Source organism: Emys orbicularis, chromosome 5 (genome assembly GCF_028017835.1).
Source record: "Emys orbicularis isolate rEmyOrb1 chromosome 5, rEmyOrb1.hap1, whole genome shotgun sequence".
Lineage (NCBI taxonomy): Eukaryota > Metazoa > Chordata > Testudines > Emydidae > Emys > Emys orbicularis.
In genome coordinates, this window is record NC_088687.1 from 132,428,996 (window position 1) to 132,448,009 (window position 19,014).

Consider the following 19,014-nt stretch of genomic DNA (forward strand, 5'->3'; position numbering starts at 1 on the left):
CTGTGGGGTTTGGAACATGTGTTAATAACATCATACAGTGAAATCTTATAATGTCACATAGAATGTTGCCTCACTTATTTTATCAGGACAATATTGACCAGCAAGTTATGAGTTTTCAAATGATATCTTATAAGACATGCCTTGTACAAAACTGATTACAATAGTGTAGAGGGTGTGAACCCAGGGGTGTATTCTGTCACACCTAGAGATTCTCCAATAGCTCAGGAGGTTGAGTTTGGCTAGTTGAGTTTATGGAAGTGAATTCTAGCTGCTGTGACATATGTATGCTATTAGCTTGTGACTGCAGTGTCAGCTATGGATAGTACCAGAGCAGCAGTACGTGTCTACTGACCCTCTTCAAATTTGTTTGCACTAACACTTTGACATGAAAATGGAGCAATTCAACATTATCAAACTGAAATGGTTTGATGTCTCCAAATCAAAATTTGTGGGAATTTCCATTCTGTGGTAAATTTCAAAATTTCAATTTTTCATTCTGATTCAGTATGAAAATAAATGTCAAAATGTCAGACCTTTCCCCCAAATGGAAATTCCATTTTCCAACTCTCTAGCCATGAATACATATTACACCACCATTCTGATCACTACTGGGAGTCAAACTAGGGAACCTCTACAGATAAGAGCATAAACCTCTATAGCTTGACCTCAAGGACCAAATTCCATGACTAGGAGCTGTAACAGACCCATATCATCAGAGGAGAGGGGGGGCACATATAATGTACTGAACAATGGGTTATGTTTGTATCCAACCTAGGCAAAAAAATCTTCTCATCCACCTTGATAATGACCAAGATGATAATGAGAAAATATTTTACTTGCCCATCAAATAAGATTACTCACCCCAGGTGAGTGGGATTAGCAAAGCTGCTTTAATTCTAGATTCCCATTGCTTTTTTTTCCAGCGCTCAGTGCTTTTTCCCTGTATCAAGCTTCACCTAATGATGTGCTTTTCATTCACAGGAAGGCTTTTAATTTTCATGATGCCTTTCAGCCAGTGTGGCACATATATAACACTATCGTTGGGATTACAAGCCCCCCCCAGTGAATCGGTAACAATGACACAGCGAGGGCAGATTGCTCAGGAGGGTGCGTGGGACTTTTTAAGTGAATGAGACATAATTATAATTTTCATCTTTTCTTCCATAGACCTGGAATTAATTTGCTTCAAAGCCTGTGTTTTTTTTCTTCTCTGCTTCAGCTCTGAACACTGGGGGAAGATGCTGATGGACAAAAATACATCATCGCTCTCTAACATCTCCACTGCCCTGTCTTGGGTAAGAGGAGATGGCAACTGGACAGGGGCAGGAATTGGTCCCCGGGAGGTGGCTGTTGGACTGATACTAACCTTTATAGACTTGATCACTCTGTTTGGGAATACAGTGGTTTTTATCTGCCCTGTGGTGGAGAAGAGGCTGCGTACCGCAACTTACATGTTTATTATGTCCTTAGCCATGGCCGATCTCCTCGTTGCTTGTCTGGTCATGCCATTTAGGTAAGAACTGCTTGTAAGGTAAGACCTGCTAGTAATGCACTTATTTGATGGCATTCAGTAGCGCTTAGTTCAGTGGCTACTACGTAGGAGGCAAGTCTAATGGTCTAATAGATGGTGCATAGGAAACAGGCTGCCTGGGCTCCAGTCCCAGCACTGCTACACACTCACCATGGGTCAATCACTTCACCTCCCTGTATCTCAGTTTCTCTACCTGTAAAATGGGAATAATGATGCATACACTCAGGGTATGTCTACACTGCAGCTAGGAGCCTGCTTCCCACATGAGTAGATAGACACATGCTAGCTCTGCTTGAGCTAGTGCCCTAAAACCAGCCATGTAGCTGTGGGTAGCACTAGCAGCTGCCTGAATACATACCCACAGGATCCAGACAGGTTTGCTCTCAGCCGGCTTGTAGTATAGATGTGCTCTCCCTCCCTCAGGGCCCAGTCTGGCATTCCTTGTGAGCCTACGAAAACCACTAGAGGCAATGGGAGTTTTGCGTGCTCAAGGAATACAAGATCAGGCCCTCAGTTAGTTCCAGTCTTCAATTTAATAATTATAATGTTTCCATTAAGATAATCTCTTGGATCAGATTGTTCTCTTATTTACACCCGTGGAAATCAGGAGCAACCCCACTGAAGTCAACGTACCTAAACCAGTATAAAACCAGAGTGAGAAAAAATCTGAGCTCATCTATTCAGAAAAACGTCCTAACTGTGTAGCACATAACACTTGTATTATTAACCTGACATATTTTTAAAGATTAAATTATACATCCTATTTTTATCCCAGTAATACCCCTTTTAATATTTCTTCTAGCCCAGTCCAACCACCAGTGGAGGAGGGGAGTGATGTTCTTGCAAAATAAATGTTTTACCTACATAAACAGAACAGAACAATTGCTGTCATTTTCAGCTGTCTGGATCGGCATGTGATTTATAAATTGAAGATTAAACATTTTGTTTTGTTTAAAGCTGTCTGCATTGAGAAGGCAAAAATGATCAGGATTGTTTCCCTTTATTATTGTGCTCTGACTGCACTTTCACTGGTGACAACAAATTCACGGCTCTAATTATTGACACGAGGCTAAAAAGACTAAGGAGGGATTCAACCAATTGCTTTAGACCTTTTAGGCCAGATTCATCACTATGCTCTGACTGCATTGCTCTCCTCTGGTGATACAAAATGGCCATAAACCCCGTGTAACCAGCTGGTTAAACAGAGTTTGCATCAGCTTTCAGACATCAGCAATGCAAAGCAGCCAAAGTCTACAAGTGAATCTGGCCCTTTTATTTAAGTTTAAACCCTGACGTGTAAGACGTAAGACAAAAATGTTAAAATAACGTGGAGAATGGATTTCCCAGCAAGGAGAAAGTTACAAACTGAGTGGAAGCCTATTAAATCATCTCAGAGGAAAACGAAAACGGTGTTAGAAGAGAGTTAAAGTTACCCTTTCCAACCACATTAATGGACTGTCATAGTTTCAAACTCAGGAAAATCTCAGTTCAGTTTCCAACTAGAGTGGCCTGAAATATTTTCTATATACTGTTTTATCATAGCTGAAATGTTTAACAGCGATGAATCACTTGGTACAAAACTTTCATCAGGAAGGTTTTTGGGCACCGGGGAAGAGTGTGACTCTATACCTGGGAGGTTAGCATACCTGGGAATGGGATGTGGGAGACCAATGGTCAGCTCCCTGCTCTAACTGATGTAGAGTGCTCTGGGCTGAAAACCTGTGTTCTAAAACAGGCAGAGGAGGGACATGAACCCAGGGTTCCCACATCCCAGGCCAATAGCAGGATCCACATGCTTCTGTTTTCATGCAAATGTTCAACAGTTTGGGTTTCCTTCCAAAGCAGAACATAATCAAATTTCAAAAGCTTGAATAGTGCCTCAAAATGCAACGGTCCAGTCAGCTCTTGTTTCAACATCATCACTGGCACCATGCTTCAATCTCCTCCCATTCTCACCTGTTGATACACAAACTTACGTCTGCTTTGTTGGGTGTATGAATTCCAACAGCTCCAGCTTTGGTTGCATGATGAAATAACCCACTCCCCTCCTTCAGGCCCATGGGAAGTCATTGGGAATATTGGCAGTGACTTCACTGGGAGTAAGATTAGGGACTCTGCATCATTTACATTGGGGTCCTCATTATGTGCTGGGGGGGGGTGTAGGGGAAGCATGTCAGAGCCCATGTTTGGTATACAGGCTCTGTACTGAAAAGGGCCCCCCAGATTTGTCAGCAGGCAGTTCCTTGCAGATTGAGGCTGGCCAGGTGCACATGGCTAGGGCATGGTTCAGGATCAAGCCAAAATGGCACAAGAACAGGAAGTGGGGGGAGTGGGATCATGATTTGCTGCCCAGCCTGAGAGGCAGGGTGGGTGGCGTCAGGCAGTAGCTGGCAGTTACATACTCGCTGCAGTGCGAGGAGGCTGCCAAGCTGGGCCTACACACCTGATGGCTCCCTCCAGAGAGGGGACTGGCTGTGATCAGTGCTCTGCTGTTGCAAGCTCCCCCTAGCAGTGGGAACACAAGTTAACTGGGGAACCCCTAGGGCCAGAGCTGAGCTGGTGCTTTCCTGATGGTGACCATGACAAAAGGAGCCATGTTAACGCCAGCTGGATGGAGCAGGGAACTAAACAAAGGATAACTAATAACAGCCGTTACAGCGTACCCAACAGCGGTGTGTTTCCACCACTCTCTCTGCCAACCCCCATTTCCTCAGGTTTGTTGGTACCTCCATGTCCCTGTTGGAGCCCAGAGCGGAGACTCTGCTACCTCTGCCAGTTTAGTCTCCCTCTCTCAAGACTCCGCACTGGAAGGGAGGGCACTGCCTCCCCCTACCTTCTGCTCTGTGCTGAGGGCCTTTCTCCAGCCAGTTTGCAGTAGGGATAATTCACCAGGGCTGGAAGTGGAACCTGGGTCTCCCGTGGTGGCGGGTTAACAAGCCCCACTTCCCCCCACAGATACGTCAGGCTGCCTGCTCCCACCCACCGACAGGTTCTTCCTCTCAATCTAGCCCTTCCTCTCCAGCGGATTTTCTTCCTCTCACTCTATGCATGACCCTTAAACACACTGCAGTCCTCTGGAGTTCCCACATTCCTGGACCTTCAGGGCAATAAGAGCTCTCCCTGCAAGAGCTTCCCACTTACCAAACTACCCACATGTCCTCTCTGCCATCCACCTGCTGACACAGCCTTCCTGGTTAGGGTGAGAGGAAGTGCTAGAGCCAGCACTACTGTGCAGCAGCATGGGCAGGGGGGAGCATTTCCCAAGCAAAATGCTCGCCTCGCGGAACTGGGAGGGAGCATCCCTCACCGGCAGTGGGAGGGGCTTTCTTCCCAGCAAAGGAGGAGTGGAGAATTTGATGCCACATTTCCTTGTGGGTCAGCAGCAGAGCTGAGAAGGGAGGGGATGGAGGGGTTCTCACCTCCAAGGAAATGAAGGTAACAAAAAAGGCTGAGGAAACCGGTGCTCAGAAAAGAGTAATCGGTCTGTGCTTATGTCTTGTAGGGAAGAGGAGCAGTAGAGGCTGAGAAAACAAACAAAAAAGGGGGGGGGGGTGTTGGTAGATGGCATTTCAAGAGGGAAAGTATTTCCATGACAACCAATGGCTTAATTATACAGTTAGAGAGAAAATAACCCACTTAGGAGAGAAACACCATATTTATCAGGAAAACTATGAGGGGAACAAAAAATAGCCTGCTAGGCAAGGGTGCCATTTTAAGCACCGCAGGGGTCCAGCAGTTAGATCTTTATGTCGGGGGACCACAGAACTACTGCGAGGCTCGGGGAGTTAGGAGGCTGCAAGTGCTCTGACATAGCACATCAAAGTGCTGCAGATAATAGGCATCACTGTTGTCAGCCGGCACAGAATCCAGCAGCTTTTGCCTCCAAAATCCCATTTCAGCTAATAGAGACTCTCCATTAGCTGTCAGCAGTAGAAGGGCTCTTGAACTATGCAAGCCAGCCACTAGGAGGAGAAAGAGTTAGCACATTGCACCGAGTAGCTCAGCACAACACTTCTAATTGGAAACGGGAAGGTGAAAACAAACATCAGGCAGAAAAACGTGCTCCTTAGTGGAGGAACTGATCCATGACCGAAGGACTCTAATCTGTTGTTTTAGCATTTAGCAATATTACCCCTGCATTGTTAGCGGATACTTTACGGTGCTCAAATACCATGCTGAGGTGAGTCATAGACGGCGCTCGATGGACATTTTGATTAAAGGCAACTAGCACTCCAAGCATGTTAAAATAAAATGCTCCAGTTTATCATTCTAAATGTGTTGCAGTGAATAGGGTTTCAGTTGTTTGCCATTGCCCCTGATGGGTTCCCATTGAAAGTCTTAGTATTGTGCAAGGCTAAACAATTGAGCCTGGCCTTGTATCACCAGCCAAGCAGGGCGGGGTTATGACTCCCCCTTGCCCACATGGGCCATCATCGCAGCACGTTACCTCCTGGTGGTTAATTTCTACTCCAAGTTCATAGAGCATACTTTCAATATAAATATATTATTCCTCAAATATTACCTGTACATTCATCTCACAATGATTGTGAAGCTTGACAAGTTATGAGCTTTCTTGTAGATCCTCACATGATACTCTTTGTGGATTAATATCCTATAAGACATGTGTTTGATGTAGTGACTTTGTCAGGTCGGAGGTGAGAATTGCTTGCAAAGAACAGGGGAACATTTGCCAAAGGGTCTCTGTGTCACAGACTCCCAGAATGGGGAAGTTCTCGGTATGCATTTAGCTCAGGTACTATGGACATCACATATGGGGACTTAAAGGTTATAGAGACCCCCTATCAAGCAGCATGACATCTTTGCAGTAGAAGCAAGACTGCCATAGGCTAGCTAGCTGGCTAGCATATGCCACAAGTACAATAGGGGTGGATTTAGGTTCACAACTTTCCAGCTTGGCTGTTTCAGCTTTTACGCTGAATTGAAGCAGATCAGATGTGCTGCGCTGTTTTGTTCATTAGACACATGCCAAAAAGAACACGCCTGTGTGATTCAATGGAAGGAACATTCAGTCCTTCCTTAGCCAGCTTCAGTGAAAGAAAAGAGGTTTAGTTATAGAGACAAAGGGACCCTCATACAATGCTTCATTGATTTCAGATTAGTGATGCAGCAAGAAGGTAAAAAAAAGTATGATTCTGACATTGAAATGTCTCTGATTTGTTCAGTATCTATATTTTCCAAGCATTATAAAATAGTACTAGATATCACCACTAAGAAGACATCAGGTCAGCTGGCAGTGTGTACTCAGATTGGCATCTATACTATGCCTCAAACTCTTTGGCCTTCCTACAGTGTACTGCTAACTAAGACCCTGTTGCTACAAAGACTTACACAGGTGATTAACTGTACACACTCTGAGTAGTTACATCAACTTCAGTGGTTGACTAGAGCTACTCGCAGTGCCTAGAGTTAAGCATGTGCATAAGTCTTTGCAATATTGGGGCTTAAAAGACAGGTTCTGCCATCCGTACATTGGGTAGTACCTTGTTGCACAAATTCTCTTACTGAAATCAATGAGGCTACTTGTGGAGTAAGGTACTATTCTGTGAGCAAAGTTGGCAATCAGCCCCTAATTCTTCTCTCCATGTCCACTAGTGCCTACTAGGACTGACTAGAAAATGGAATTTCTATTCTGTGGAAAATTCTGAGATTTCGACATTTGTTTTTGTTCCAAATCAGAATGAAAAGACCAGATTTCTCATGGAATGAAAATTCCAAAAGATTCCAATTTAAAATAATCAAAATGTTCTGTTTTAATAAGGTAAAAATGTTTCATTCTGATAATGTGGAAACATTATAATAAATATATATATTAAATGTACAAGTTAAACAAAATGAATTCAAATGATAGTCAAAATGAAGCATTTTATCTTAAGGGAACAAAACATTTCAACATTATCAAAATGATTCGTTTTGACTCTTCCCTATCAGAAATGTTGTCAAAATTGACATGTTCCAGGAAAAGATTTCAATTTCAACAAAATTGCATTTTCAGGAGGGAAAACTGTTACATCGAAAAATTTTCAACCAGCACTAGCATCTACCCCTGTCTGGATGCTTCTCCTCTTGTTAATAGGAACATTTCAGAGAATGTTAACAGCATATGTGTAACATAGAGATTGGATACTCTCAATCTCATATTATTCCTTCATTAATGGCACCTAATATTTGGTGCTCGGTAGTGAATGGACAGGCTGTGCTGATGTCACTGTTGATATCATCATAACACCTTTATTCTTTAGAAAAAGGTGAAATTAGAGGGAAACAACAGTTGGGTCAGCAAATCCATCACCCTGCCATACAGGATTCCCAAGAGCCTGAGCTCTTTGTCCAGTTTAAACATCTCAAGAGAGGGAGCTTTATAGCACTTCTCATAAAGTTGGGGAGTTTGTCATGATGTCTTTAGCCAAAATGTCATCTCCCCAACTCTTGTGTGGTTTGTATGGTGCTTGCCTGCTGCCCTCCACCCCACACATGGCTAGATCTCAGGGGTGATGTACACCTCTACCCCGATATAATGCGACCCGATATAACACGAATTTGGATATAACGCGGTAAAGCAGTGCTCCGGGGGGGCGGGGCTGGGCACTCCGGTGGATCAAAGCAAGTTCAATATAACGCGGTTTCACCTATAACGCGGCAAGATTTTTTGGCTCCCGAGGACAGCGTTATATCGAGGTAGAGGTGTATATGTGTACTTTGCAGAGCGCTTTGGCATGAAACACACTTGATTTCTTTTTAAAACTCCGGCTTGCCAGGTCACTTAATTTTAAGCCCATTGTATGACCCTAAATGCATCTATTTTAAATCAGAATGGTTCCTCCTGTGTAAAAAGCTTTAGGAGATTATTGGTGTCTAGAGAGTGTGCATGTTCCCTATTCGGCTGACTGGTTAGGGCACTCTGTTTGGCTGTAGGAGATGCAGGTTCTAGTTCCTGCTCTGTTACAAAGTGGAAGATGTCCAGCAGGAAAGATGTGAGGTTGAGAGCATACCTTCAGGAGTTGGGCCCCTAGGCCGAGGTAGGCAGGGGAATGCCTACTTCAAAAATCCTGCTTCAGGGCAACCAGGGAACTGGCTTGCACTAGGGCTCTGAGCAGGTCATTAGAGGTGGGGCGGCATCAGGACTCAAGCAGCTTTGCAAATACTGATTGGCAGCAGCTCAGAGAATCAGGAGCTAAGTGGCTGCTGAGCAGTGATTTTGAGAATGTCACCAGAACGTTGGATTTAGGCCCCTAACTACCTTTGGGAATCTGTCCCATTGTCTGTAAAAAGGGGATAACAGCCCTTCCCTACCTCACAGGGGTGTTGTGAGGATAAATGTTATACACTGGGAGGTGCTCAAATACTACTGTAATGGGGCCATATAAGACAACACACAGAGCTCCCGCTAACTCCTCAGATAAATGTTTGTACAACATCCCCTGGAACAAGGCTCTGGTACTGACCGGGGCCTCTAGCTCGTACTGACGCACAGATCATAGAATCATAGAATATCAGGGTTGGAAGGGACCTCAGGAGGTCATCCAGTCCAACCCCCTGCTCAGAGCAGGACCCCAGACAGATTTTTGCCCCAGGTCCCTAAATGGCCCTCTCAAGGATTGAACTCACAACCCTGGGTTTAGCAGGCCAATGCTCAAACCAAGATGCTAATACAGTGAGTACCATTACCATTCTGAAGTGGCAGAACAATTGTAACCTGTAAAAGTTGTTTTAATTAATACTAATGAAATTAGTTAAACCAAACCCAAGCATTTAAAAAAAGCATTATATATAGATTTTATTCCTTTCCTCTTTCTAGCCAGCAGAGCTGAAAGAACTCCAGTAGGGTTAGAGCAACTGCTATGGTTTTAGTGCTAAGAGACTATGAAGCTATATAGTTGCAGGGAAGGAGAAGGGAATTAATTCGCACAAAGGCAGTGACTTGTTCACTGTGTCACATAACAAAGTCCAAGAGAAAGTTACTGCAGAAGCCAAAGACTTATATAAAACTGGTAAAAGTAGGAAGAAGCAAATTGCAGCCAGGTAAATGCTATAGCATCGCAGATTACACAGCCCGTTGTACTCCTGCCTCAAGCTTCCTGACTGGTTACTCATTTGTTACTGTTTCTCTGACTTTGTTGGTAATATTTTGGTACAGGTGAGTGGTTTTCACTGGCTTACTTGCCTCCGTGAGTCATTTATAGGCTAAATAACATGAGAACTGGGGTTCTCATATGAATCCCATTATCCAGAAGCTAAAATGCATGAGATCTGAAGAGGCAGACCAGATGGGAAGTACCAAAGATGCTTGGAACATTGGAGGAGGGAAGCTATTCCAAACCCAGGAACTGAAATATCATGAGAAGACTATGCAGTTCAATTTTTATTAAATCACAGATGACATCTGTCTTTGTCAAATACAAAAAGAAAAACATACACAATCTAAAACAGCACCATCCAGATAATACATCAAAATGTCAGAACATAATATTAACTCTCTTCTTCAGCATAGTACAAAAAGGGCAAAATTTGCCACTGAGTTGATTACTGCCGGTGGCTGAGAAAAAAATTAAGACATTATCTTTTGGGATGATGATAAAAAAAAATGTTTTTGTACAAAAGAGGCAAAATCCAGCATGCTGAAAAATTCTACAGTGCAAAAGATGAGGTTAATCTTCCAATGCTCCAGATTTAGATGGGCAAAAATGAAGATGTGAAGGAAATTTTCCATATCTATCGTAAGGACAGCCGTTTCCATGGTTTGGAATCTTAAAATACATGCCTTACATAAGTGAGGATTTGATCACTCATTCAAAAAGAGTTCAAAAATATGAGCTGTTGTGAAGACTAGCTCGCTCGTTTTGGTTCCATAAGTGTCTTCTTGAGACACTGAAAAAGCCAGTGGCAAACATAATATATGAAAATACTAATAAATTAGAGATGATCTGCACTAAAACTGCAACCATGCCAAGGGATTCCATTAAAACAGTGTTCCAGCTGGTAGGGACCGTAGCTATGTCCCATATCAGGCTAAAGCCTTGGGCATCAAACTTGGGGATTACTCCAATTTGCCTCCTAACAAAATTTCAATGTATCTCAATTGAAGTCGCCATATTTTCACTAATCTTGCCAACAGGGTACGACATTAACTTGGGTCAATAGGCTTCTCCATAGCAGAAAAATAAATAATCACTCTTCAATTGTAACAATATATTGTGCTCTCTCTCTCTTTCCACCCCACAGCATAATTTATGAGGTGACGGGGATGTGGCTATTCGGGAGGCTGTTCTGTAAAGTGTGGATCTCTTTTGATGTCATGTTCTGCACGGCGTCCATTGTCACATTGTGCTTTATCAGTCTGGATAGATATTGCTCCGTGGTGACCCCCTATCATTATTCAATGAGGATGTCACGTCGAAGGCGAGTATACTTCTCAAAAGATCGTAGAAATGGAGGGAGGTTTTAGGATCTGTCAGACATTCCATCATCAGTCCCAATTCCAGGATTTAACAACTATCATTAAACACCCCTGGAGGGCTAACTTGGGCAGATTGTCATCTCTGCTCTGACACCTCAAATTCAAATAGGAGCTAAGCACTGCACACATTAAGAAAGAATAATTTAAGATCAAGAATTGAGAGGAAGACTTATCCAGTGGTTAGGGTGCTAGCAAGGGACTTGGGAAAGCCTGACTTGATTTCCTGCTCTGCCACAGACTTCCTGTGTGACCTTGGGCAAGTCACTTAGTCTCTGTGTCGCAGTTCCCCCATCTATAAGATCATAGTGCTGCCCTGCCTCACAGATGTGTGTTGTGAGGCTAAAGAAAGACTGAGGCAGTCAAATACTACAATAATGGAGACCATACAAGTACCTAGACACAGGCTATCAAGTCTCATATTCTAAAATAGTATCTATGTAATAAGATCCCAGGATTGTCACTCTGAAGCCTAGAATGTCTGTACAGTGTGAAGTGATGGAAACAGCAACAGGCATGGCGGAGAGCTCTTTTTGTTTAGAATATCACCAGGTTCAGTCACCACTGGGGTTCACTGTCATCGCTGTCCAATTTTTAAGTTCTCAGACATTTTGATGTTATGAATTACACCCATGTACAGCTACAGTAAGGCATGTACTCCATGCCAAGAGTCCTAAACCATTGTGATCTCAGAGGTAACAACCACTCACCACCCTCACTCTACAGCTAATTTGCATGCAACACTTTCATTGGTTGTGAGGGAGACTGCACAGATGGTGGATTAGTTGGCCCAAATGCCACACCTGTGTGACAGGACAGGCTTTCAGCTACGAGTTTATTTATATTTAACTCCCTATAGGGCGAATTTTTGAGTGCCTAAATCCTTCAGAGTTTTTACTCAGATGTGGAACACACCCTTACTATGGACCATGACAGTTCCAGATGAGCCATTCGCAGCCACCACCCAAAATCTGATCCGTATTTGATAAGCAGCCCTTTGCACCATTTAAAGAGCCCTACTTTTGTGCTTTTTTGGTGTGGAGGATGCGGTAAGATATAAATAACCCCATGGCTGACCTGGCCTGCATGCACTTCTATGAATGCCCCTTTTGAATTAAGAACATGTTGCAAAATTATTTGGCTAGTAGTGAGTTTTAGGTGGTGGTACAGGCTTCATACATACCTGCAGGCACAAGGGAGTCAGTGTGCCCACCTACATGTTTCAGGAGGTAGCTATGCCCAGGAAAATGTAGGTAGTAGGACCCTCCAAAAAACACAAGAATGGCCATACTGGGTCAGCCCAATGGTCTATCAAGCCCAGCGTCCTGTCTTCTGACAGTGGCCAGTGCCAGACATTTCAGAGGGAATGAACAGAACAGGGCAATTTAGAGTGATCCATCTCCCATCATGCAGTTCCAGTATCTGGCAATCAGAGGTTTAGGGACACCTGGAGCATGAAGTTCCCATCCCTGACCATCTTGGAGGATAGGTCCATCAATGACTATTAGCCATGAAATTATCTAAGTCTTCTTTGAACTCAGTTATACTTTTGGCCTTCACAACATCCCCTGGCAATGAGTTCCAAAGGTTAACTGTGCAGTGTGTGAGGAAGTACTTCCTTATGTTTGGTGTAGACCTACTGCCTATACATTTCATTGGGTGACCCCTGGTTCTGGTGTTATATGAAAGGGTAAATAACACTTCCTCATTCACTTTCTCCACTTCAGGCACAATTTTGTAGCCCTCTGTCAGATTCCCCCCTTGAATCATCTCTTTTCCATGTTGAACCGTCCCAGTCTTTTAAATCTCTCCTCATACAGAAGCTGTTCCATTCCTCTAATCATTTTCATTGCCCTTCTCAGTACTTTTTGCAATTCTAACATATCTTTTCTGAGATGGGATGACTAGAACTGGATGCAGTATTCAAGGTGTGGGCATGTCATGGATTTACCCTCACCATCCTAACCCAGGAGTTCCAGTGGTGAGGGCAGGTTTAAGCTCCTACCAGTGTTCCACAGGAAACCCACAGGAGAGGGCTGCTGGAACACTTTAGGTAAGTGAGACTTTCCAGGTGCCCTAGCCTTGCCCTCTGCAGCCAGCAATTGAGTTGTACCACTCTCTAGCAAGATAAGAGCTCTAGCTAATAGTATGGCTGAATGTGTCCATTTTAAAAAAAAAATCATAAATCTAGATGGGAAATTAGGGAGTGGGCCTGAGGGCCCCCTGCTAAGCTGTGGCAAAGGGTTGCAAAGTTTGGGCATCACGTCTTAAAAGCGTAAGATGACTATCACCTCCTGACCCTACAACTGGTTGGAAATTTTAAAATGTTTCAATACTCTAACAGAAAATATTCCCTGAAACAATGTTTCCCCCTATTTTTCCAAACAGTTCTATCGGTCCCTGACACACAGACTGGCCTAAACCTAAGCCTAATCCAAATAACCCAGACTTTGGAAATGTTCAAATTTGGACCAAAACATTGCGTCTCAGGCTTCTCTATACTTACCTCTTCAGAAGCATTGACTAATCTCCACCACACACCTGTGGAGTATCATTAGTGTCAGCTGTTTTCAAAGGAAGATCTCAGAATAACTTGTGCTCCCAAGTTTTTACCTTCCTGCTCTTCCATTTGCAGGTGCATCATAATGACCTGCATGGTCTGGGTATACTCCTCCCTCATTTCCTTCCTACCAGTCATGCAAGGCTGGAATGAGATACCTGGTGTAGATTTTGATGCTGGCAAAGAGTGCATCTTTGTCACCAACTGGACTTTTGCCATCGTAGCTTCTGCCCTGGCATTTTTTGTCCCGTTCATGATTATGTGCAGCATGTATTTCTTCATCTACCGAGCCTCACGACTCAAGGCCACCCGCATCATGTCTCAGTCCCTTGAAATTCACTACCATCCCAACAGCAAGAGGCAGAACAACCTGCAGCTGGAAAACAAAGCCACTCGGACAATTAGCATCATCATCTCAGTCTTCATATTGTGCTGGTTACCCTACTTTGTTCTGAATGTATGGCTAGCTGCTAAAGGTACCAATTCCACCAGCGCAGTCCTGGTTGATGCCTTCAAGATCATAACTTGGTTAGGTTATTGCAATTCTACTATCAACCCCATGCTCTACGCCTTTCTGAATCGGGACTTTCAACAGGCTCTGAAGAAGCTGTTCATCTGCAGGCGCAGGTCTCAGGTGGATATTGGAGAAGATATGGTTTCAATAGCCACCTTTTCCAAGACTGCTCAAGACCCAGAATACAGCATTAAAGTCCCAATGCCTGCTGGAGCACTGAAGAGCAAGCATAAACAAAGTTCTGGGTTACTTGTTGCAGGATGAGACAGATGAAGAGTGTATGGTGACTGGTGTGTATTTTTTTTCCGGGGGGGGGGAGGGTAGGGGGGTTGTCTATTAATTGAAATTTTTTTTTGGAAGAGATTGGGTGCAAGATTACAAATGTATTTTTATTTTGGCTGTAATCTGTGTGAAATGTGAGCACGACAGAGTGATGCCATATTGTCCTTTCATCTTCCTTTGTGCTGTGAACAAAATTAGTAGCACTTTCCGGAAGAACAGCAAAGGACCTTGATCTTGCAGCTGAGTTGTCATAACCAATTGGCTAGTTTCCCATTAAAAAAACTATTACGCTATATATAAATAGCAGAAAAGTTTCCTGTGAATGATTCAGCCTTCATGTTGAAAAAGTAGGTGTGAAAACATGAATTGTGCTCCCTGAGCTTTTAGCCGGGTGTACTCTACAATTGAGTAGGATACGTGCTAAGGGCAATTCAATACAGCCCTGGTCCTGCAAAGGGCTCAACATTACTTGCACGTTTTCAATGGGACTACTTGTGAATAAAGTTCATCATGCACAGAGGTGCTGGTAGGCTCTAACCTATGAATGAAATTCACTCATGTGCAGAGAGACAGCACAAGACCCAGCCACCAGTGACCTCAGAGGTGCCTAGATCTTGTGCGGGCTCTCTGCACCGTGGTAGATTTCACCCCAATTTTCTTCAGAAATAAGTGTGTAGTTGCAAAGCTTATAAACTTTCCACTCTAAGTCTGAGAGATTTAAAATAAGTGATTCATCAACAGCAAGTGCAGACAGATAGGAGAGGTGTTTGTGTACATGAAGTGTGTGTTCAGTTTGTAAAATCAAATAGTGTTGATTCCAGGCAGTGACGGTCTGTGCTTTTTCCACAAGGAGTCTTGTCATTTAATGTATAAAAGGAACTTGCTGTGTCCCAGGCCTTTGGAAGGCTGCCCAACCAAATACGACAAGTATGGAAACCTTTATCATTCTATAGAATTTGTAGAGCCCCTGTTGTCCAAGATGTTTTAAGTGGTCTACAATTGTCTAAAAAAGCCGCACAGGACACTGGAGAAGCAGGTAAGGAATATAAAAAAAAATAAATCACTTATCCTACCACAACGCCACAGAAACCTCTGGTATGGAGTTCAGCAGCTCCTTAACAGTACAACATTAACTACTGTAGAAGGAAGTGTGGGGGATGGGAGGAGGAGGGGTTCACCCGAGTTTGAATGTGACCAGACATTGTATAACAAAACCACCCTGCTGATGAGAGGCGAAGCATACTGTGGCTCAGGGGTGGCGGAGAGAAACTCCCCCTGTGCCTACTCAGTCTGACTGTGAAGCTAGGTAAATCTCTCAAGGCAGGCAGTACGTGATCCCTCCTGTTTTGACTCGGCTATAGTCTGGCTCCAGAATACCCTGAATCGGTTTGCATTTTTCAACACAGCAGCCTCCTGAAGGCAATCTGGCTTCATCAGGCAACCCACCATCCAGAACACTTCCACTGGCTGGAAGCTACGAAGAAGGACCTTTTAGGGTATGTCTACACTGCAATTAAACACCCGCAGCTGGCTTGGTCAGCTAACTCAGGTTCCCGGGGCTTGGACTATGGGGCTGTTTAACTGAGGTGTAGATGCTCAGGCAGGAACCTGGGCTCTAAGACCCTCCCTGCTTGTGAGGTCCCAGAGCCTGGGCTCCAGCCCAAGTCCGAATGTCTACACCACAATTTTACAGCCCTGCAGCCCAAGCCCAATGAGCCCGAGTCAGTTGATATGGGCCAGCTGCAAATGTTTAATTGCTGTGAAGACATATCCTTAGAGACTACTGTTACCATGACATAAAATTGCACTTCAGTCAGATGCTGCAGTCAATTGGATTCAGTGACAGACCTTTGACACTCCTATGGTCTATGGTATACCAACCTGACTCACTCAGAGGTCTTAACTAGAAGCGCATTTTGTGGAATAGGGAGGGGGTTAAAGAGATGAAAAAAGTCCTCATCAAGGACTAGGACTTCAAAAGGTATCAGACAAGCCTGTGAGTTACTGGAGTGCAGAACAAAAGCACCAACACAAAAAAATGTTTAGTATTAAAATTATTTCTCCCCCCCCCCCCCCCCCCAAGAAAGCTAAAAATATTTTCTTCAAACTTCCCCAATACACTCATCTCTAGACTAAGACCAGTCTTCAGAAATTTCAGGACAAAGGTTAATTCTCCTAAGAGAAAGTCTCAGGCCTGGTCTACACTAACCCCCAAATTCGAACTAAGGTACGCAACTTCAGCTACGTGAATAACGTAGCTGAAGTCGACATACCTTAGTTCGAACTTACCGCGGTTCAGACGCGGTCCACACGCGGCAGGCAGGCTCCCCGTCGACTCCGCGGTACTCCTCTCGCCGAGCTGGAGTACCGCAGTCGACGGCGAGCGCTTCCGGGATCGATTTATCGCGTCCAGACCAGACGCGATAAATCGAACCCGGAAGTTCGATTGCCAGCTGTCGAACTACCGTGGTAGTGTAGACCTGGCCTCAGTGTCTGTCTCCTTCTCGTGTGGCCCCTCCATCAACCGGTATTTTAGCACGGTTGAAAGTCCCACCTCAGTCTTATAGGTTAGTAAGAATCAAACTTGTCACAGTGCAGACTATAAAACTGAACTTGGCTCAAAAGTAAAACAAGTTGGAGGACTGGCTTTTCTATCCTCTTCAGCCCATGTAAACGTGCCATCAGGGTTGCTTATTGTGTATAGTTTTTGTTTTTAAAGAAAAGCAACTATAAAGCTTTAAATAAAAAACTTTATTAAATCATTTAGACTTGAAAGAAGTCACAATAATTAATGCACTTCACAACTGTAGTAAGTGCATTCTGTACACCACCAACCCAAATGGATTGATTCTGCATTTTATAAATAAAAAAACATATTTACAATGAATAAAAGCTTCATATTAGGCAGTTAAATTAGCAGATTACACAAACGCCTACACTTGATTTAGAAAAGTACAAATCTACAGTATTACATAATATACTTATGACTTAATTAGGTTTAAAAATTCCAGAATTTCAAGATTTTGATATATGCTTAATTTCTTACTATGGCTCTTCATAACAATATCTATAACCTTTTTGGGGGAGCGGGGGACAAAAACCTCCTTTTGCCCTCTACAGGCTTGCTAGTACAAAACACATTCCCTAAAATCTACTATGGTGTGGAAATACAATCCACCAGTTCTTCTAAAGACAGGCTATGAATAGTGATCGTATGTACACCTGTGATACTTTTACTTTAAAAATAGTGCAGATTCCCAGTTTACCCACCAGGGACAAAAATGGAGTCATGATTTTTCAAAGTTTCAAGATCACCTTCATTTCTCCAGAGAGCAAGTGATCAGGGAATATATTCATCAGGTTTAGAGATTAATTTATTCTATAAAAATACAGCATTTTAATTCCATTTACATATAACAGATCTCTCCAGTTTCCCCCAACAGCTAACATTTACAATATCCAAACAAAATGTAAGCAGTGTGCTGGACCAACCAACCTATGAGGATCAAGGTAGAAAGAGCAATGGAATGCAAAAAGTTTAGTTACTGGCTTTCATCAGGTCATCTAACAATAGTGAACAAGATTAACTGAGCTCCAGCCAACGTGTTTTCTACATAACTTGAGAAATAGAGAACAACTGTTTCAGAGATCAACATTACGTGACAGAGGTTCCGGCCTGCTGAATAATCACTTTGAGACGTGTTGAGTATACTCAGGATAATTGTGCCCAATTATTTGCTTGGTTGTCTTGAATGCTTAATTCCAGAGGAACTCATTGTCCGTGACCTCTGCCTAAGCAGTGATTTTGCTGGGAGTTCTAAGTCTTCAAATAAAGGGTTTTCTATGATGTCTTCTGCCTCTGGTCTTTCAGTGGGACTTGGAGAGAGCATGTGTTTTACCATAGCGTACTGGAAGAAAACAAATTATGTGCTATGTGACATTTCAGACAACAAAACTATTTTCAAATGGCAGTGTCATTTAATGTTCTAGCTTTAGTTTTAGATGCATGAACAACTAGAAGACACCCCAAAATGCTTTTCTAGCAATTTGTTCATTAATCCTTTGGCACAGTGGTTGGGAGTAACATAAAAGGCCTGAAATCTGGATGCACAGTGGCATCAGACTGACCTTTATGTCTAAAGGATTAAAGGTCCACTTGTCTAGTCAAATCTGGCCCAAGATCTTTTAATAAAGCAAAAGGGGAAAAATAATAATTGCACATTTACAAACTCTACAAATCTTGGGCCAAGTTTCCCTTAAGCATGCACTCAATCCTTAGATTTAAGGAACTAAGGCTAGCTAGTCTTAAAGGGAAACTCCAATGTGTCAAAGCATAATATAGGTAGATACATATTGAATAAATATTTTAAATAGTTAAAACTAAATATTTATTGTACCTTCAGAGAAATAAAGCACCTTTAATCTCACTTCAGCTCAGTACTCACAGCAGACCACACCTGTAAAAGTCAGGCTGAAGGAGGCTGATCTAGTCTGAGTACAGGGCTGAAGCAGCCAGAAAAGAAACTGGAAATGAGAGACTCACAATTTCTCATGAAGGGGTTTTGCAAATTAGGACCCTCTTCCTCTGAAGTTATCCAACTACTTTAGAGGGACACAGATTTGACAACCCCAAAATATGGCATGTCATGCCCCAT

General features: G+C 43.2%; 2 protein-coding genes across 2 annotated transcripts in view; one reads left to right on the plus strand and one right to left on the minus strand.

Annotated features, from left to right (window-relative positions):
• The first annotated feature begins 1,238 nt into the window (after positions 1 to 1,238).
• On the plus strand, positions 1,239 to 14,341 carry LOC135878903 (octopamine receptor-like). Its single transcript, XM_065404641.1, has 3 exons — positions 1,239 to 1,513; positions 10,772 to 10,948; positions 13,639 to 14,341. The coding sequence occupies exons 1-3, from the start codon at positions 1,239 to 1,241 to the stop codon at positions 14,339 to 14,341; spliced, it is 1,155 nt and encodes a 384-aa protein (XP_065260713.1).
• Positions 14,342 to 17,134: 2,793 nt separating this feature from the next.
• EIF2AK3 (eukaryotic translation initiation factor 2 alpha kinase 3) overlaps positions 17,135 to 19,014 on the minus strand; it is a 34,878-nt gene continuing 32,998 nt past the window's right edge. The window contains exon 15 of the mRNA XM_065404970.1: positions 17,135 to 18,267. Within this exon, the coding sequence (XP_065261042.1) occupies positions 18,091 to 18,267 (177 nt within the window). The 3' untranslated portion in view covers positions 17,135 to 18,090. The remainder of the gene's footprint in view (positions 18,268 to 19,014) is intronic.